This window comes from Pan troglodytes, chromosome 13, assembly GCF_028858775.2.
Source record: "Pan troglodytes isolate AG18354 chromosome 13, NHGRI_mPanTro3-v2.0_pri, whole genome shotgun sequence".
In the NCBI taxonomy this organism is placed as follows: domain Eukaryota; kingdom Metazoa; phylum Chordata; class Mammalia; order Primates; family Hominidae; genus Pan; species Pan troglodytes.
In genome coordinates, this window is record NC_072411.2 from 126,214,497 (window position 1) to 126,235,833 (window position 21,337).

At 40.8% G+C, this 21,337-nt stretch overlaps 1 protein-coding gene and 1 long non-coding RNA gene across 2 annotated transcripts in view; one reads left to right on the forward strand and one right to left on the reverse strand.

The window, feature by feature from the left end:
• The first annotated feature begins 1,025 nt into the window (after positions 1 to 1,025).
• LOC134808016 (uncharacterized) lies at positions 1,026 to 3,706 on the forward strand. Its single transcript, XR_010149903.1, has 3 exons — positions 1,026 to 1,079; positions 2,432 to 2,511; positions 3,257 to 3,706. It is a non-coding gene; the product is annotated as an uncharacterized LOC134808016 (long non-coding RNA).
• A 3,206-nt stretch (positions 3,707 to 6,912) lies between these two features.
• Positions 6,913 to 21,337, reverse strand: part of SERPINE2 (serpin family E member 2) — a 64,041-nt gene continuing 49,616 nt past the window's right edge. The window contains exons 5-9 of the mRNA XM_003309479.6: positions 16,532 to 16,730; positions 14,447 to 14,547; positions 12,078 to 12,164; positions 9,307 to 9,390; positions 6,913 to 7,663 (exon numbers count right to left, since the gene is read on the reverse strand). Coding sequence (XP_003309527.1) covers positions 7,626 to 7,663; positions 9,307 to 9,390; positions 12,078 to 12,164; positions 14,447 to 14,547; positions 16,532 to 16,730 — 509 coding nt within the window. The 3' untranslated portion in view covers positions 6,913 to 7,625. The remainder of the gene's footprint in view (positions 7,664 to 9,306; positions 9,391 to 12,077; positions 12,165 to 14,446; positions 14,548 to 16,531; positions 16,731 to 21,337) is intronic.

A 21,337-nucleotide genomic window follows, 5' to 3' on the forward strand; every position in this document is an offset into this window, starting at 1 on the left:
TCCAGTAGTCACTCCCAGGGTTTAACAAGAATAGCAGGACCTACGAGTTGAGAATAGAAAAGAGGTAAAATGTTAAAACCAACAGTACTTTTGCCATGAATTTATTTATTATTTATTAGACAGAGTCTCGCTCTGTTGCCCAAGCTGGAGTGCAGTGGTGCGATCTCAGCTCACTGCAACTTTTGCCTCCTGAGTTCAAGCGATTCCCCTGCCTCAGCCTTCCGAGTAGCTGGGACTATAGGTGCGTGCTACCACACCCAGCTAATTTTTTTTGTATTTTAGTAGAGACGGGGTTTCACCATGTTGGCCAGGGCGGACTCAATCTCCTGACCTCGTGATCCATCCACCTCGGCCTCCCAAAGTGCTGGGATTACAGGCGTGAGCCACTGTGCCCGGCCTGACATTTTTTTTTATAAAGAAAGATGAAGGAACTTTGAAATGCCTTTCCTGAGCCTGGCTAGGAAAGTGGAACTTGAGTTATCTTACAGGGTTTATAGCTCCCAAAGGTAAAGCAGAGACTTTTTGGAGGGGAAAATTTGAAAAATAACTAGTTGACTGAATTGGCAGGTTAAAAGTGAGTTAAAGTTGACCCTCGAACAACGTGGGTTCGAATTGTGCAGATCAGTATATATATGCAGATTTTCTTCTGCTTCTGCCAACGTGAGACAGCAAGACCATCCCCCTTTTCCTCCTCCTCCTCTTTAGCCTACTCAGCGTGAAGACAAGGATGAAGACCTTTTTGATCATCCATGTCCACTTAATGAATAGTAAATGTATTTTCTTTGATTTCTTTAATATTTTTAGCTTTGTTGTAAAGAATAAGGTTTATAATCTATATAATAAAATATGTGTTAATTGATTGTTTATTAATATATTATCAGTAAGGCTTCCAGTCAGCCATAGGTTATTAGGAGTTAAGTTTTTGGGAAGTTTAAAGTTATATACAGATTTACTGCTACATGAGGGGTCAACATCCCTAATCCCTGCATTGTTCAAGGGTCAACTATATTTTACCTCTTTTTCAGAGTTAACTTCAACTCCTAGTAATGGAACACAAGGATAGAGGACCAAAACCAGTGGTAAGATGCCATTTATATGTGTTACTCACAAGTAAACATGATTTGATAAGCATCTCATTGGCACTGTAGGAGAAAAGAGATTATATGACAAACTTTTCTGGAAAGCAAAAGACACGTCTTCTGACCACTTATCCAGCATCTGTGAGATGGCAGAATCTAGCTGTGGTATGATTCTAATTTTTTTTAGGGTAAACATTAAGAAAGTCTAGGGAATTCATTTGCAAACCCAGTAATCCTTTTCTTCCCCCTCCCCGCCCCCCCCGCCCCCCCCCCCCCCCCCCCCGCTAAATAGTGCTGATTGTGCATTCCCAAATTTCTCCTGCTCAGGGGAGTTTGCAGGACCTTACCCTACAAGCTTAGAGGGGAACTATCCTTTTAGATTTTCAAACTTTTAAACCTTGAATGCTTCCAAATTTACATGTGGGACAAGTCTGGCTCTAGTTCATAAAACTACTTTGCAAGTAGAGATCCATATGCCTTATGTAGAATGTAATTTCAACATATTTCTAAGTAAAGCCTTCTTTGAACTTAAATTGTTGTACTTTTTAAAAGCACCCTCTAAAATAGGGTAGAAATGTAGAAAATTTAGAAAAATTGACATACGTTTTCAATAGCATATCAAATATAGCTTGAAATTTGGAACCAGTCTCTGAGTAGCTATTTGTCCTATGAGCCTAACTGCATAAGTATGATATGTGGGTAGAAGGAACATGTGGGTACAAGAATGTCATCAAATGGTGCATGTGACCAAGAGCATTCAGTGACCATGTGAAGGACTAGCTCTTTGATTAATGCCTCATCCATGTTGAGAAGACAGTCATAAGACTGGAAGCACTGACATTTGAATTTAGGTTCACACCAGAGAAAGACATTAGTCATTTACTTTGAAATTCTGACTTTTTCCACCTTTTCCCACTCTCCAGTTCCCTGTGCCCAAAGTATAATTGTACCAAAAAAATCCTCTAGCCAAAAATGTAATATTAACGTCTACAGACTTAATTACATAACCCCTATTCTTTTAAATTCATACTCTTTATTATATGCATATGTATAATGAGGAATATTTTTCTCAAAGTGTTGTATGTGGTCACAAGAAAGTAAACTGGAAACTAACACTAAACTCCAAGTAAGAATGGAACAAATTGGAGCTTTTTGTGTTCAGAGCTGTACTGATTTTGGCCACAAGATGGTGCTGTAATCCTATTGCACAATTTAGTATGTGAATTGGCCATTATGGGGAACCTATTTTCTACCGATACAGGAAAGATTATGTCTATATGGCACAGGATTACCATGAAATATGACTTTTCAAGGCCCCTTTCGGCTCTAATATTCCATGAATACTTCTTCAGGAGCCAGCTCACCTTGTTCTTCCCTCGCCTTTGGATGTTACAAGAATTTGATGTATGAACAATTCACCTGAGATGTGAAGGTATGGATTTTTGAGCTCTTTTCTATTCACCGTAAAGAAGGAAGAGTGCAGGGCTGCCATAGATAAAACTTTTAGAAGACCTTTTTGCAGGCCTCTTCTTGGTGTTTCTTTCTTCCTACTTCCTTTTGTTGATAGGAGAAGATGCACTGCGGAGGCAAGGGAATCCTGTGTCCATCGGGACAGTTCCTGAAGCCAGACGTAGACAGTCTTCCCATCAGGGTGGCCAGCTCACAGCAGCCCTCAGCAGAGGGGTATGCACTGAGGATGCTCAGCTGCCAGCATGCTGCCCACGTTCTTCATCCTAAGCCCACTTTGTTTTTCTTCCCCTCAGTTCATCCCTGTTCCATTTCCCCCAGCCTTAGTTTGCAAAGTCCCTCAACTATTGTCCTCTGGGACCTAGAGTCTCTTAACTTTGGTTGAGTATCAGAGCACTTACTTGAAAGCCATGGTTCTCTCTGTATAATACCAAGAATGATTGCTAGATCTAATCCCATCATGCAAACTAATAACAATTTTTCCTGGAACTTATGCAATCAAAAATCACAATCACACATGCTCCTGAAAAAAGAAAGCTGTTTTGGCATTGGTGGTCTTTGTGCTTTCCATGACTATTTGTTGTTCATTTATCTGCCTGCCTATTAGTGTTTACTAACTACAGAAGACTAATGGTTTAAGAAAACTTTCTGGGAGAAAAACAATTGGGAAAATTAAAAACATTAACTTATTCCTTCTTCAATTGAGGAAGAACGACATTATTTGATTATTCAGAGGAGTTCAAGGAGTATGTTTTCACCTGAGCTGTTGTGTATTAAAATTGCAAATGAAGGCCTGGCACGGAGACTTATGCTTGTAATCTCAGCACTTTGGGAGGCCAAGGTAAGAGGATTGCTTGAGCTCAGGAGTGAGACCAGCTGTGATGCATAGCAAGACCCTGTCCCTATTTTATTTTTCAAATTTCAAATGAACTCAGTTTGTTCTATTCTGATCCTCTTTTTTGCAGAAGACATGAGTAAAGAGGTCATTGACAGAGAAGGATATTTCCGAGAGGGGAAGTTTGACTTTCTGACAATGTTTCCTGTACATAAACTATTGATGTCAGCATCTTCACATGAAGACATATCAGTAAGGGCCAGGAGACGTTTAGCAATACACTTACACAGTTAATAAGACAAATCTAGTAAAAAAAAAAAAAAAATCAGCTGAGCGTCATCAGATGAACTGACTTGACAGTGATGTTCATGAGGCTCCTGGCAGTCCGCCACCAGGACTCAATTCTTGGTCCTGGGATTTTTTATTGTTTTTTGTCTAGGAAGGATAGGCATGGAGGCCTGCCATTCTTCACTTTACCTTTGGCAAGAGATTATAAACTTCAGATGAAGGGGGTATAGCACTAAGAAATTTAAAATTTCATTTTCATTTTGCCACCTAATAATTTTTTTTTTAAGACATAGGGTCTCAGTAGGTTGCCCAGGCTGGTCTGAAACCCTTGGGCCTCCTAAAGTATTGGGATTATAGGAGTGAGCCACTGCGCCAGGCCCCTAATAATAATGTTATCTGCAAACATTAACAATGTACTTGGTGTGATGAAGAACGGTGATTTCTTATCTTGCAAATTTCTCATTTAAATCACACCATCTCTTTTTATCTTCAGGATTCAAGAGAGGGTCAAGGTGGGATCATAAACTTAGATGAAGGAGGTATGGCACCAAGAAATCAAAAATTTCACTTCCATTTTGCTACCTAATAATAATTTTATCTGAAAACACTAACAATGCATTTGGTGTGATGAAGAACAGCTATTTCGCATTTTGCAAATTTCTCATTTAAATCACAACATCTCTATCTCTTTTTCTTCAAGATTTAAGAGGTGGTCGAAGGCACAGTTTGGGAATCCCCAGAGAAATGGAGCTTTAAAGCCAGTAGTGTCTTCCACTCTTTGGCCTCCCAAAGCCGACTCTCAGTAGGCAAATGACACAGTGTCTTTCAACATTCACAGGAGGTCAAGGACATAGACGTCACCTCCCAGCTTACCGAGCTCTCACCTCTCTCCCAGCTGTCACCACTGATCACTCTTAGGAAGTGGGCAATTGCTACTCTGCTGGCCCAGGGGAAACGCCTGCATCCCTGCTCTTTCGTACCCGCCCTGCATGTGAATCTCATGTATTATTCAGTTTTTCATTTTCAGAAAACAGCACTCCCGGTACAAAGGCCACTCCCTTGGGCCTTTGTAAACTTCTGTTATGATTGGGATTTTCTTTTGCTTCAAAATTTCCTGTCACCTCTCCTTTTTAGGACAGAGTGAAAGGCCAGTTAAGTCAGAGCTTTCAGTGTATTTGGGTCGGTACCTACTCTCTTCCTCCACAGTGTCCAAGGCAGAATCGGAAGTACCCATCTCATGACCTGTCAAAAGAGTGACTACACTGATGGTTTGTCTCAGTTTTAACAAAGGTCTATCATTTTGTTACTTTAGGAAAACTGCAGCCTCTCTCTTGTTCAAACTCAGTGTGACATCTAATCTATAAGATACATTATTTGCTCAAACATGTCCATATACTGAGGCTGGAGGACTGCCTGAGGCCAGGAATTTGAGAGTAGCCTGGGTAACACAGCAAAGACCCCCATCTCTACAAAAAAATTTTTTTAAAAAAATTAGCCAGGTGTGGTGGTACGTGCCTGTAAGTCCTAGCTATTTGGGAGGCTGAGGCAGAAGGGCTGCTTCAGCCCAGGAGTTCAAGGCTGCAGTGAGCCATGATCATACCACTGCATTACAGCCTGGGCAACTGAGAGACCTTGGAGTGATGGTATGATTTAAATGAGAAATTTGCAAAATGAGAAATCACCATTCTGCATCACACCAAATACATTGTTAATGTTTGCAGATAACATTATTATTAGAGGCCTGGTGCAGTGGCTCACTCCTATAATCCCTATATTTTGGGAGGTCCAAGGGTTTGAGACCAGCCTGGGCAACATAGGCAACATACTGAGACCCTATCTCTAAAAAAAATAAATAAATTATTAGGTGTCAAAATGGAAATGGAAGTTTAAATTTCTCAAAAAAAGTTTTAGGGAAAAAAAAAAACATGTCTACACAGCAAAAATGATCTATCACAGGCCTGTAATTTTTGTGGCAGTCTCTAAGTCTAAATTTATTTCAATTTCCCTCAGGGAAAGGAGGTTCCATAAATTTGATCATTTTGAAGTAAGACAAGGCCTACAGATCATTGACTTAAAGATATCAAAATGTAGTCAAGCCTGTCATCCCAGCACTTTGGGAGGCCGAGGCAGGGGGATCACCTGAGGTCAGGAGTTTGAGACCAATCTGGCCAACATGGTGAAACCCTGTCTCTATTAAAAATACAAAAATTAGCCAGGCGCAGTGGTGCGTGCCTGTACTCCCAGCTACTGGGGAGGCTGAGGCCGGAGAATTGCTTGAACCCAGGAAGCAGAGGTTGCAGTGAGTCGAGATCACACCACTGCACTCCAGCCTGGGTGACAGAGCAAGACTCTGTCTCAAAAACGAAAAAAAAAAAGTACACATACATAGTTGGGAACAGCAAGGCTCAGCTCACTTCACAAATAATAATTCCAAATGGCAAACTGATGGAGTGCCGAATGTGAGGTTTTAATGTATAGTTTAAGGCAAGTAGAACTCAAGGGCTAAAAATTAAAAAATGTTTTTAAGTTTTGATAAATGTTTTAAACTTAAATTCTGATTTAGCTTAGACTGCATAAATCTTTAAGAAATTAGTTTTTTAAAAAGCAGGCAAATGGTAACATCAGAATTATAATATTTGTAAGCTGAATGCCAATGGCTCATGCCTGTAATCCCAGCACTTTGTGGGGCTGAGGCAGGTGGATCACTTGAGGTCAGGAGTTCAAGACTAGCCTGGGCAAGATGGCGAGGCATGTCTCTGTAAAAAGAAAAAGGAAAAAAAAGAATTATGATGTTTGAGTTCAACTTGGAAAGTTACCTTGAAAAAAACAAAAAACAAACAAAAAAACCCTGTCATTTCAAAAACACTCCTGCCTATCACCAAAAACGAAACAGTTCCTGTTCTCCCAGGAGTTCCAAAATACATGGTACCCAGCAACTTCATTCTGCACTTGCTACAAAATCCGTTTCTTTGCTGAGAATTCTTAGCCATTGCTGGAGTGAATGTAGCTAAGAGTAGAACTAGGATTACTGTAATAGTTACTCTGTTGAAGTGATCTATAAAATGAGACGTTGTTGAAGCGGGGAAGTGTTTGATTGTCAGGTCTAGAGGAAAAGGATAGGAAAAGTCTCCGAGCTTTGAATTTCCTGATGTTTACATAGTACAAAGGTTTATTAGAAGAGGCTGACGAATGTCTAAAAGGCTCAGTTTCTTCTATTGTATTTTCAAATAGCAGAGAAATAGCTTTATTTTTACTACTCATAACAGTTTATTTTTACTTTGTACAAAATACAAAAATGCAAATCCAAGGAGTACAGACCAGTAGTGACAGGCACACTGCACAACAGCAACCTTGTCTAGCAAGACAGGAGTTTTTTAAATTTTATTTTAGTGAATACATGCATTATATAAAACAACAACAACAACAACAAAAACACAAAGAGGCTAGAGATTTCACCGTTTCTACCCCCAAAATAACGCTTGCTATCAAGACTTTGGAGGGGGATGGGGGAAAAGAATTTAAAAGGCAAATAATTTTTTTCATAAAAAGTAAAAGCTACCATAAAACATTTTTTTTTCTGTCACACTGATTAAATTTCTTTCTTCTGAAAAGCCGCACATATAGACAAAACAAAACAAAAATTCCTGAACTGGACAAACAGTAAATACTCAACAGGGTTGTTAACCTAGGTAACAGTTCAGTAGTTTAAAGAATCTTTTAGACATTTGGAAGCCTTTCTATTCATTCCTCAGTACAGTGTTCCAGCCATCCTGCTTGTTTTTTCCCTCCAATACCTCCCAGAACAGAAACACTTGCATCGAGTCTGTTCCTAAGAACTAGTTTTGAAAAAGAAGCGATGTACAAAAATATTTAACAGAACTATGAAAGATGCAGGAAAGGAGTCTTTCTTCGTAGCAAAGTAGTCGTTGCTTTGCATGGTTTCTTTTGTATACTCTTCAGGGTTTGTTTATCTGTCCCATGAATAATACAGCACCTACAGAATTAAAAGAAAACAATGTATGACTCTGTAAATTAATAATCCTTAAAATAAGACGGAAGGTATTCTATTTAAGGGAAGGGAAACAATCATGTTTGACCTCTTGCTCAGTAGTGTTGTCCAGTATAACTTTCTGCAGTGGTAGAGATGGTCTATATCTTTGTTGTCCAGCATGGTAGCCACTAGTCACATGTGGCCAGAGAGTGCTTAAAATGTGGCTAGTGTGACTTAGAAGTTGAATTTTAATTTTATTTTTTATTTCTTGAGACAGAGCCTTGCACTGTCACCCAGGCTGGAGTACAATGGCGCCATGTCGGCTCACTGCAATTTCCGCCTCCTGGGTTCAAGCAATTCTCCTGCCTCAGCCTCCCAAGTAGCTGGGATTACAGGCGCCCACCGTCACTGCCAGCCAATTTTTTGTATTTCTAACAGAGATGGGGTTTTGCCATGTTGGCCAGGCTGGTCTCGAACTCCTGACCTCAGGTGATCCACCCGCCTTGGCCTCCCAAAGTGCTGGGATTACAGGCATAAGCCACCGCACCCGACCAGAAATTGAATTTTTAAAGTTAATGTTAAATAGCCACATGTGGCCAGAAGCTCCCTCATTGGCTGGCTCAGTTCTGGAGCATGCCAATTAGAACATCACAGATGCAATGAGATAAGAGAATAAGGAACTATCTTATATTACTGATTAAATAAAATAGTAAAAGCTAAAATATATTAGTGCCTACTCTTGTACCAACAAGAAGCCAACCTCTCTACAAAGATGAACTTACACTTCATAATTGTAATAAGCAGTCAGCACTACTGTTGTCCTCATTTTAAAGATGAGGCTTAAGGCCAGAGCCAAGTTTGAACCATGACTCACAGAGCAAAAATCTACTGTATTAACAATTCCCAAGGTATAACAATAGAGTGGGCTTACAAAGTGGTATGGTTTGGCTCTGTGTCTCCACTCAAATCTTGCCTCGAATTGTTAATAATCCCCATATATCAAGGGCAGGACCAGTTGGAGAAAACTGAATCATAGGAGCAGTTTCCCCCATACTGTTCTTGTGATAGTGAGTGAGTTCTCATGAGATCTGATGGTTTTATAAGGGGTTTCCCACTTCACTCGGCTCTCATTCTCTCCCCTGCTGCCCTGTGAAGTGATGCCTTCCACCATAATTGTGAGTTTCCTGAGGCTTCCCTAGCCATGTGAAACTGTGAGTCAATTAAACCTCTTTTTCCTTGTAAATTACCCACTCTAGGGTATTTCTTCATAGCAGGGTGAGAACAGACTAATACACAAAAGTTGAAGTTATATAGCTTCTAGCAAAATTGAACCACCACATTTATATAAATATGGAAAAGTCAATAGATGTCAAAAGTGTTCCAAAGGGATGCTGAGCCTCTCTGTTAAAAACAACAATCCGCAAAACCTAAAATCCTGTCAGTGTGTAAAAGATTCCATCACATCTGTAAACACAGCCTTTATTTTCCTATCTCTTTAACATGGGTGGTTATATTATTCAAAGTGTCTGCAACTATTGACATTAGGGAAATGGATTATGGGCACCACTGTGGGACATAATGAAGAGTGCAATATACCTTTTGAAATTCTAACAGAGAGGGCATGATGGAAGAGGAGAGTCACTTACCTGTAGGATTATGTCGGATGAAAAACAGAAAAGGTCTGTCTACTATAAACCAGGGAGGCGATGATCTTGCAATGAGAATTGCAGCTATGGGAAGAAAAGGAAAATATGTTGTGCACATTACATGAGGCCATGTAAGCATAAGGCCAGCAAGTTAGCTAGCTTCATGGACCCTCAGAGGCTGGTGTCTGAAGACACACTTCATGCTTGTTCCATAGGCTGGCCATGTTACAACAGGCTCAATGGTCACCATTTACTAAGCCTACCTTGGGCCAGGCCCTTTACATTACTCTCTCATGTCTTCTACACAAGCACCATCTCTGATAAACATACTTACTCCTCATAGAGTTTTGATGAGAATTAAATGACATAATTAAATGACATAAGATATATTATAGCTCTTAGAACAGTGTTTGCCACTAAACACATCTAATGTATATTTATTGTTATTAGCTATTTTTTATTCACACCATCTGCTTTGCTGATAAAGCCCCCAGTCCTTTTTTTTTGGGATGGAGTCTCACTCTGTCACCCAGGCTGGAGTGCAGTGGCGCGATCTTGGCTCACTGCAACCTTTGCCTCCCGGGTTCAAGCGATTCTCCTGCCTCAGCCTCCTGAGTAGCTGGGATTACAGGCATGCACCACCACGCCTGGCTAATTTTTGCATTTTTAGTAGAGACAGGGTTTCACTATGTTGGTCACGCTGGTTTTGAACTCCTGACCTCAAGTGATCCACCTGCCTCAGCCTCCCAAAGTGTGGGGATTACAGGCGTGAGCCACCGCGCCCGACCCCTGGTCCTGTTTAGCTTCTCTAAATCTTTTCTGTATATAAAGGCCCAGCCCAATTCTTAGCTTTTGTGTCTGTGCCTTCTCCTTTGGCACATTATTTAGGTTTCCTTTGCACTGGAATGTAGACCACTCATCCGGGACCTACTACCTTATACTGCTGTTCCACTCACCAGGTGTAGGCATCTGACTTGGAAAGCAAACTTCTTTAGCCTCATGGGTCTTGGCCATTCCTCGTCTGCCAGGCTTGTTTCCATTTAATAAGCCTGAACCAGGGCCTCAAGGGAGGGTAGGTGTGTGGCATTACTACCACATGCCTGTTGCAATAGCTCAGTCCTCTTGCTCAAACCCCATGAAGTATTGAACACTTGGGCTTGATGTTATAAAGGAAACACCTGCAGTTATGCTGGGGCAAGCCCTTTTACCCAGGGTTATTAAAAACAAATATTAAACAGTAGGTGTTATGGACTGAACTGTGTCTCCCCCCAAATTCATATGCTGAAGCCCCAAACCCCTAACGTGACTGTATTTGGAGATAATGCCTTTGAGGAGGTAATGAAGGTTAAGTAGGGTTCTATTCTAACAGGACCGTTGCCCTTATTTGAAGTGGGAGAGACACCAGGGATGTGTCACATGGAGAAAAGACCATGTGAGGACACAGGGAGGGGGCGACCTCCAGAGATCCAGAGATCTCAGGAGAAACAAACCTGCCAACACCAACACCTTGATCTTGAACTCGCAGCCTCCAGAAGTGTGAGTTCTGTTGTTTAAACCACTCAGTCAACGGTATTTTGTCATGGCAGCCCAGGCGGACTAAGACAGGAGGACCTGGGCAGTTACACGGGGCCCTGCGCTGGGTTTAATACTCTGCTGTTGCTATCTTGAAATTCTTACACATTTTGAACAAGGGGCTCCGTATTTTCATTTTGCACACGACCCCACAAACGATGTAGCTGGTCCTGACAGTTACACTCAGCAAAACTGGTCAATAACTTTTAGATGTTACTTAAAACTACCCAGAAAAGACAAAAAGCATCCTAAAATTTCCAACCCTCTTATTTCAGGGTCTTTGTTTTAAATGCTTCTTTAAAGGAATTTTAAAAATGTTTATTCGAGAAAGGCAATAACACATCTATTGTGAGTATAACTGGTATGTTTCAATGACCAGAGATATGTGACCCAGCTGCAAGTGTAGCTAAGATTTTCACTTTATGGGCTCACAGAGTTGGCCAAATCTATTCATCTATTTTCCTACGGATAATGAGGGGTGAAAAAACTGACTTAACGATTGTTCTGTTTTCTCCTTCATTATGTAAACCACTGAGGAGGAAGCAGATGTGGATGTTCTAATTATCCAGGAAGGCTGTACAGCAATCCTGCCGCAATTCAACAGATGCTGGCGAATTCTTCGGTTTATCCTGGATAGACCTGATTGCCTATTTTCCTTTAAGTACTTGTTGTTTACTTTATGTTTAAATCTGAAGATTGGTCTTTTTTGCCAGTAAGAAGCCAGAACATGTTTTATCTTCTTGAGAGCAGGGGTCAGCGAACTATTTTCCTCAAGGCAAGTCTACCAGGACAAATCTTGTTTTTATAAATAAAGTTTTATTGGAACACAGCCACATCTGTTTACTTGTATTGTTGATTGCTGTTTTCATGCTACAGTGAAAGAGCTAAGAAGCTGTAATGGAGATGGTATGACACACAAATCTGAAATACATACTACCTGGCTCTTTATAGAAGTTTGCTGACTCCTGTCCTAGAGGAATTTCTCTCATTGAAATGCTTTTCTTTAATGAAACAGATTCTGAGCTTTGTGGTTACAGGTCTTCAGTCTGTCTGTACTCACTGCTGTCTCCTGAGGGTTAACCCACACACAGTGCCTGGCTGGAAAGAGGGTGCATTACATATTTGCTCAACCAATGAGTATACAGGAATGTGTTTGCTCCCCTGCTAGAGGAAGCCCTGCCACGTGACCCAGTGCTTACTTGTTGCTGCTGAAGCTTTGGTTCCATCTTCACTGACTTCAATTTTTGCTTTTTGCAAGATATGAGAAACATGGAGGTTTTCTGACCCTGTTTCCAGAAAATAAAACAGTATCAGCATTTGTTTGATAGGCAGGCCATTGGTTGGTTGGGGAAGTAACCTCAAAGCTCAAAGCCATGGCAAATTCCAATTTTTAAAGTGTCAGAAGACATGACCTCTGACAGTCCTGGTGTTGAAGGCTGCAGACAGCTGTTACTTGTGGATTTCAGTCCCTGCTAAGTGAACTGTGATACTCACTTCTGGAGAAGGGCCCAGGCCCTCAAATGATTTAGTGCCTCTATCAATTCAATTCTGATCACTAGAATTGTTTTTTTAAAATGAAAAGAGCAGAGCTTTGAAAAGGAAGCCCGGTTTTCTGGAAGCAGCAAGGCAACAAGATTATTTTTCAGTTACAGAATGCAGATGCAGAAGGGATTTCAGACAGCATTTACAGATGGGGAAACTGAGGCCTAGAACGTTAAGTAATGTTCCCTGCAATCATACGGCTAGTTAGTGGCAGAGTAAGTCCTGGCTCTTCACCACAGCCACTCATCTCATGGGCATGCTAGTAAGAGAAGAGTGTCGAACAAGAGAAGGTTTAGATTTTCCTGGAAAGGCCGATGTGTAAATGCAGTTGTGCCTCAGGGACATTCTGGTGAACTCACTTTACTTCTCAGCAAATTCTGACCATTCCAGCAACACCCACTGGGTGTAGCTTTCACAGAGAATGAAAAACTTAAGTTGATATTAGTCTGGATGGGACATAGGTCTGGATGCAAAGGGAAAATGTGCTTTTTGTGTCATCTGCTTTTGAACTATCTGCACCAATGCCCAGCTCTAATATGACCAAATTGTGACTGAGATGCACATTTATAGGGCCCAAGTCACATGCAGTGTTAAAGAGGACTTTCCAGGAGAATCTGGGGCACCTGATTCTTCCTGTGAACACCCCCCATTTAGTATTTCAGCTACCATGAACAACCTTGAAGGGAAAAGTGCAGATGAAAATGGTGCTTCTCAGTCTTTGCTGGGCTGAGGGGCTGTGTTAAAATGGATTCTGGTTCAGTGGGTCTGGGTTACACCCAAGATTGTGCATTTCAAACAAGCTCCTGGGTGATGCTAATGCTGCTGGGCTGGAGGCCTGAGTTTGAGTCATGAGGGATGAACGGCTATCAGAATATCCATGGAGCTGCAGGTTCACCAGGGGAGTCATGTTTGTCCCCAGAACAGGTACTAGGTGTTTACTAGCATGCAATTGAAGCTGGTAATGAGCTAATTTCTTACCACTCAAAGTTATTTGCAAACTGGAGTGCAAATAATGTTCAAGCCATGGCTTTTCCTTGGAAAGATTGCTATGTTCTAAATTTAAAGAACAAAGGACTGACCATTCAAACATAACTCTAGAAAAAGGTACATATACTGCTGGCAAATGAAAAGCATGCCTTAATTGCTTTGGCAAAGGAAAGTTTTAATCGGATTCATTTGAATTTATATCGTTTCACATTAAGGAGCATGAAATGCCAAAATACATATCTGGGTACAGTGAATGACTGCAGTCTTGATTTTTTTTCAAGCAAAAGGAAAAAGTTGGCATTTGAAAACAGAGCGACAACACCTAAGTCAGAGCCAATATTCATAAAAGCAATACATGAAATACTCCTTTAGGTAGTCACTGGGGCTTCCCATGAAATGTACGTGCAAAATGTGGGGATGCTGATTTAAATGAAGGTCAAGAGCAATGACTAGATAAAGAAAATGAGGTACGTACACATCATGGAATACTACTCAGTCATAAAAAGAATGAAATAATATCTTTTGCAGCAACTTGAATGGAGCTGGAGGCCATTATTCTAAATGAAGTAACTCAAGAATGGAAAACCAAATACTGTATGTTCTTGCTTATAAGTGGGAGATAAGCTACGGGTATGCAAAGGCATACAGAGTGATATAATGGATTATGCAGACTCAGAAGGAGGAGGGTGGGTTGGTGAGGAGCTAAAAATCTATTAATACATATTGGGTACAATGTATACTACTCGGGGGAGGGGTGTACTAAAATCTCAGACTTTATCGCTATATAAACTGATCCATGTAACCAAAAACCACTTGTATCCCAAAAACTATTGAAATAAAAAGATAAAAGAAAAAAATAAATAAATGAAGGTCAATAAATAAACGAAGGCCAATAGCATAATTTGGCAATGTATCAAATGAAACCTTGTACAGTTTTAGGGCAACACATTCCTAATTCTGATCCTTTTTCTCTGCACAAATCAGTCTCAGTTTGTAACACTTTCTTCAAGTATACAAATACATTTTAAATTGAACATACTTGTTATTTTTGCAAAATTTGCCTTTGATGAATCAAACATGTCAGTAATGCCAAGAACTTTCAGCGGCTCCTTCAAATCTGTTTGTGCTACAGCTGTGAACCTAGCATGAAAGCAGAAATGGAGAAAAAAAATCACGAGGCTATAAATGCTACATGATAGAGTCGGTGCATGTTTACAAACTGATTCTTTTAAAGTTAATACTGAATACCGATCTGAATTGCATCTTAAATTTGAATTCCAAATTTAAATACCAGATAAGTAAAGGACAACTCATCTCTCAAACACTTAGCTGGCAAAATGAGTCATACGTACTAACGGCAAGAATAGGCGCTCCCACCCTCAGGTGTAATGGGCCCCCTGTTCCAATACTTAGGAAGATCTACAAACATACTTTCTTTCATACTGACGTGGAGGTTGAGTGTTAACAAGTTCCTAGTACTCTGGAATATCTATTATTCTTCCCCATATCCAACTAAAGTTCTCCATATCCATCTTGGCTGCTCTAAGACCTGCCATCCTTACTGGGATTGGAGATGGTCAAAAGAGAGGAGAAACATTCCTGATAGTTCATTTTGGGATTCTCTTTTTTGAGATAGAGTCTTGCTCTGTGGCCCAGGCCAGAGGACAACGGTGCAATCTTGGCTCACTGCAACCTCTGCCTCCTGGGTTCAAGCAATTCTCCCACCTCAGCCTCCCAAGTAGCTGGGATTACAAGCACCCACGACCATGCCTGGCTAATTTTTTATATTTTTAGTAGAGACGGGGTTTTTCCATGTTGGCCAGGCTAGTCTGGAACTCCTGACCTCGTGATCCGCCCGCCTCGGCCTCCCAAAGTGTTGGGATTACAGGTATGAGCCACCATGCCCAGCCCCTTTTGAGATTCTGAAAGTATTTTACTATTAAAACAGGAGCAAAGATTAGGCATAGGTGACATGGTGTTATATTCGGGTATAATATAGGTTTCTTGAATATTTGGGACCTACCTGGCCTTGGGGATATATGGAGATATATATACACACACACACACGTATATATGTGTGTGTATATATATATGTGTGTGTGTGTATATATATGTGTGTGTGTGTGTGTGTGTGTGTAAATGTCAGTTACTGTCATCAGAGGATGCTTTATCAGATTTGATCTCATCCTGTGGAAGAGCACTAAGGAGACGTGGGCAGACTCTCACCACAGATGGGCTATAATGGTAAAGAACCTGTTCTTCACCCATTGAGGCCTACGATGCCACCATCTTATTTATTTATTTATATCAAGCATTGCCTACTTGAAGGCTTATTTTACCCAAAAAAAAAAATCTTGAGAGAATTAGTAATACTTATTGTGAATGTCTTACTCTGATTACTTAACTCGGTGACCAAAGAATCAAAAGCTATTAGAACTCTCCACTACCACCAAGACCTGGGTTGTTAAAAGCTCTGGATGGTGGGAAGGCAGCAATGTTGAAAAGTTCATAGAAAGGGAACAACATTCATTGCTTCTTCACAGTTCTGGACAAAGCATTCTCTGACCTGTTAGAACATGAAGATTCATACAGGATTTGGGGTTACTTTTCCCATGGCTTCAAGTCATAACAGCTCAAATTCCATCTTTGTCTTACTCTTAGGGTATAATAGAAAAACTGGCTGCCTTGATCTTCATGAACTTCTAGTTAAATAAATAAATAACTAAAATGAAGCTCCTTATGAAAGCACATGGAGTTCTATTAAACCTCACTGTACTTTCATCCATACTATGATGACACACGTGTGTTTTCAGTCTTTTAAATACAATGAGATATGTCAAAAAGCCCCTGCAGCACCATGAACAGCTTATGCTCATGTGGAGGTTTAGAGACCAAGGTTGCCCTCTCTCCTTTCTTATGATCCATATCTTACCATACAGGAAGCACAGGCATTGAATAAAAGCGTTTAGAAAAGCACGGCCTCGTAATCCCACCATGAAATTTCTGCAGAACAGAACAGGCTTCATGATGTGCCATATTTTCGCCTCATGTTGTCTGGTGTCCGACATAACACCTGCTGATTGAATAATGCCACTGTTTTCTTTGAGGGGAAGGGGCCACTTACTTGGGCAGGATCACCTGCACCCTCTTGGGCACCATGATGCTCATCCAGCTGTCTATGGTCTTGGTGCTGATGTGTGGGATGATGGCAGACAGCGGAGTGGAGCTCTCAGTCGGCAGTGCAATCAGCATGCTGATGCTTTCCCCGTGGTAGGGCAGTTCAATGAAGTTGTACCATAAATCATTGGGGGCACTTGTCGACCCTAAAGAAATCAGAAGCAGGTTCAGTGTATCCTTGTTGACTTCTAGAAGCGGGATGAGTGCTTGCTGGTCACCGGGATAGCTTCAGAGAGCAACTCAGTTGGAGAACTTCCCTTTTCCACAAATAGCTTCCTTAGAAGGACAAAGATAAGGACAATTATTTCTTCCTTCCCCAGTGAAGAATTCTCCTTTCTTCAGTCTAGACAGAATGCCTTTGGGAATCACTGAAATCACTTTAATTCTGTTAAGGAGAATTTAACTAAATCACAAAGTGCTTAAAATTCAGTGCTTTGCAAGAAGTTGACCCTCACACGAATAAAAGAATACATTCAAGCTGCCTTAGAATCATTCCTTTTTTTTTTAAATAAACTGTATTGTGTATATTAAGGTACACAATATGACGTTATGGGATACATATAGATAGTAAAATAGTTACTATGAAAAAGCAAATTAACATATCCATTATCTCACATAATTACCCATTTTGCTGTTTTTGGGACAAGAGCAGCTAAAATTTACTCATTGAGCAGGAATCCCAACATGGTGCAATTTTATTACCTCTAGTCCTCATTTTGGATAAGCCTACATGTGCATGTGAAGAGAGAGAGGGATACAGAGCATCCACAGGGCTCACTCTGTGCCAGGCCCATATCAACCCTTCAACAGGCTGAGGATCTATAGCACCTCGCGGGGTAGGCATAAGAAGCGCTATTTTGCAGTTGAGAAAGCCACCTTTAGAGAAATGAAGTAACCTCCAAAGGATGCATGGCTAAGAAGTGAGGAGCCAGGAGAGTCTAATGCCAAGGATTGTCTTCCTCCTAGTTCACCACCCTGCCCTATTCACTCTTCACCCATTCCAGTAATCACCACTGGAGTTTTAGATACTTTATGGTACTTCTACTTACTAATGAAAACCCAAGAATAATTTAAGCCAGCATTTCTCAAATGTTATTTGAGACAAAACAGACAAAACAGATTCCACATCTTAGGGAGTTCAGCAAACAAGAAGAGAGAAAGCAAGTTTCTTGCACGATTTTCACTGATCTTTTCTTTGGAGATGACATGTGCCAATCACTGCCTTTGAGACAGGGAACTTCAATATGCCAGTTCTCCATAGAACAGGGTTGGGAGGGATGGACAGAGGGAGAGATGAAGAGAAAGATACCAAGAGAGGGAAAGAGAGTGTACTTGATGAACACTGAAATATCATAAAAATACTGAGGTTATTAGAATATATGGCACTGCAGGATGACACTACAGTTTTTCCCTAAGGAAGAAACAACATAGAGAACTGGCGGAGGAACTGGGGCTCTCCTGGTCCTAGCACACTGCATTTCCTGCAGGGCTGTTCAGTAACCCAGGTGCAGCCTGCCTCAGCTCCCATGTGCGTTGAACTCTCACCCGAGCCTGGCTTCTGTCTTGCGGCAAGCTAAGAATGAAAGAGAGGATTCTTCGTCTTTACTCTTAGCCTGCATAACAAAATGGTCTCAGCAGAAACGGAAAAATCAATGGGAAAGTGAGAAAAAAATCACTTCCTAATGAGCTCTTTAATCCTTGAAGAAAACATTAAATCTCTATTCTGGCGGAGCTAATTTTCAGAAACTGTGAAATTTGGGAAGTGATTAATAAGTGATTGCTCCAGGGCATGAAATAAGGACCTGGAGGTGTTAACTGCTTCTAGAAATGTTTATGATTCTGTTAAGAAGGATTGAAGTAATGAATAATGAAAAGTTATGAGCTGGAACGTGTTCAAGGGAGGAGAGAGATCATCTAGCTTCACCAGTTAATCCATCCTTGGCTGGACCCATTATTAACTGATCAGTAATATTAATAACCATGAACCATTCTGCATCCAGTCACCTCTGCTTGATGACTGATTTCCCCCCACTCCTTCTGCTTCTGACCACAGAAGCTGATGACCAGTGGTAGCCAAGGTGCATCAGACATACGCATGCTTACCTTTATTTGGTGCCTTGAGGAGCTGGGAGATAAAATAACACCTTTTCTGTCTTTCTACCTGGTCACTCAAGTACTGCATCCTTTTATAGAGGACACGTGCCAAGGCCACGAGATCTGGGGTTATAAGACCTGTATTCAAATCCTGCACCTGTAGCACACTAGCTCTGAGACTTTGGCAAAGTTCCTTGACTCCAAGTCTTAGTTTCTTTGTCTGTAAAAGCCTACAATAATAGCACCTACTTTACAGAGCTATGAAAATTCATTGACACAACACATACAAAGTGCTCAGCATAAGCTGGCCCATAGCAAAAACTGCCGTTTTTTGATGTAAGAAGCTTTGTAAAATACCTCACTTCTTGCAATGTGAGGTCCCTGCTCACAGTCTAAACATAAAATCGGCCCACCCAGGTAAACTACATGGAATATTACGTAGCTGATAAAAGCACAACTCCCAAGCAGAATGAATCAAGTAAGGAAGGGGACTTGGGAGCCTTGTGTCAGAGCATGGAGCCTCTCATCGTCCCAGAGCTTTTCCCTTTAAAATCCCCTACCCGATGCTCTCTATTCTTTAACCTCTGGAAGGCAGACTGAGTATTCTTTAACAAGGGTCATTTCTGCAGTGTATAAAAACGTAAGTATAATAGGTTGATTCATTCTGAAAAGGAGCGGAGGTGAAAAAGAGAAAATAAGGATTTTCTCTTAGATGAATGGTGGTCAACAAAACTTCTAATGGGAGACAATAAGTGAAGAATCAAGCATTAAAAATGTGAAGGAGATTTAGAACTTTCTCTAAGTGGTGTTTTGGGTGACCCAGTTTTTCCAGAAAGCCCCTGAAGTAATCTGATTTCCACTTTAAGTGCTACTAGGGAAGACGTAACTAGGCTCACTGAAATGTTAAGAGCTCACGCTGTAAAATCAAACAGGGTATCTTAAATATTTAATATCAGGAAACCTTTATAGATGAAAGTCCCTCTAATTACCTTCTACTACAAGTAAATATGGATTTCCTGAGAACTTAAGAAACTTTTTAGACTGTACTTTAGTAGAAATTGAAATGGATATTTTGGAAAAACAACAGCAAAATGCTCCATCGTGTGCAATACTCTACATTCTAGGCTGGAGTCTAAAGGGAGTTCGGGGACAGTAGCTGGGGAAGGAGGGGTGGTGTAAGTAACTGGGTGAGTATTGGTGCCATTTGCTGCTAAGGAACGATGGGCTGAGAACTAAATGGGCAAGGGCAATACATGTATTTATTTACTGAGACAGGGTCTTGCTCTGTTCCCCAGGCTGGAAAGCAGTGATGTGATCAGGGCTCACTGCATCTCAACATCCTGGGCTCAAGTGAACCCCTGACCTGAGACTCCCGAACAGCTGGGACCACAGGTGAGCACCACCATGCCTGGCTAATTTTTAAACATTTTTTTGTAGAGACAGGGTCTCGCTATGTTGCCGAGGATCATCTTGAACTCCCAGGCTCAAGCCATCCTCCTGCCTCAGCTTCCCAAAGTGCTGGAATTACAGGTGTGTGCCATGGTGCCTTGGCATAAATGAGTTTCATCTATGCAACTAGAAATTTAGTAGGCAACCAAGTTAAGACGTAATGTGAACAGACAGGTATGAGTTAGAAACTCAGGAGAAAAGAAGATGGAAATATAAATTTGTTATTCTTCGTGTTTTTTTTTCCAAAATAAAGTCTCAAATGTCAAAATTCATAACCATAAAACATTTGTAACAACTATGACTTGGAGATTCCTATTCCATTCCTATTCCTATCCCAGGAAATTACCTTTAGAAATTTACTGATGCAAATATTGAAAAATCTATGTACAAGAATACTCACTGCAGTGTTATTATAGGAAAAAAGCAGATGGCTTTCCATAGGATAGCATGATACATTTGTATTATGGAATATTATGTGGCTGATAAAAGAATCAAGTAAATCCTTATGAATTGGCACAAAAAGTTGTCCACTCTCTAATGAAAGCAGATTATAGAACAGAAACTACAGTACAATCCTATGTATGTAAAAAGTTTCATAGACATATTTTACATATACCTAGAAAGGTTCTCAAATGACAAACTTGATACTTAATAGGGATTTTTATCCTAGGAAATAGGATTTTAGGGGAACTTTTGCTTTCTGCCATATATATTGTACATGGAGATATACTGAGGATTTTGCAATGAGCATGAAATATGAATCTACTAAAAACGATTTTAAGGCTTCTCTTTTTCTTAATAGAAAAGTTTCTACCCCTGAAGTACTTCTACTTTATGGGGCATAAATCAGAAGGGTTTTCTTCTCTTCTAGTTTTCACTCTCCTTTTGTTATCAAGCAAATATTCTCAGAGCTCTTAATGATATCTTGGGGAAAACAGTCAAGAAGGCAGATAAACTGAATGACAATGTTTTGGAAAAGTGACCCAGAATAGTGAGGCGTGGCTGAGGCCCAGGAAGCATCCAACAGGTGGCACCCTGGGCCCTGTGAGTTTGGACACAGCAGCTCGAGCTGGGCCACTCCTGCAGGTCAGAGTGAGGAAACAGGCAGAAAATGACGGACAGTCTGTGGAAATGGAAACAAACAGCCACTTGGGGACACCACAAATGGCGGTACTTTCTTCACAGCCCTATCAAGACAATCCTTCCCTAT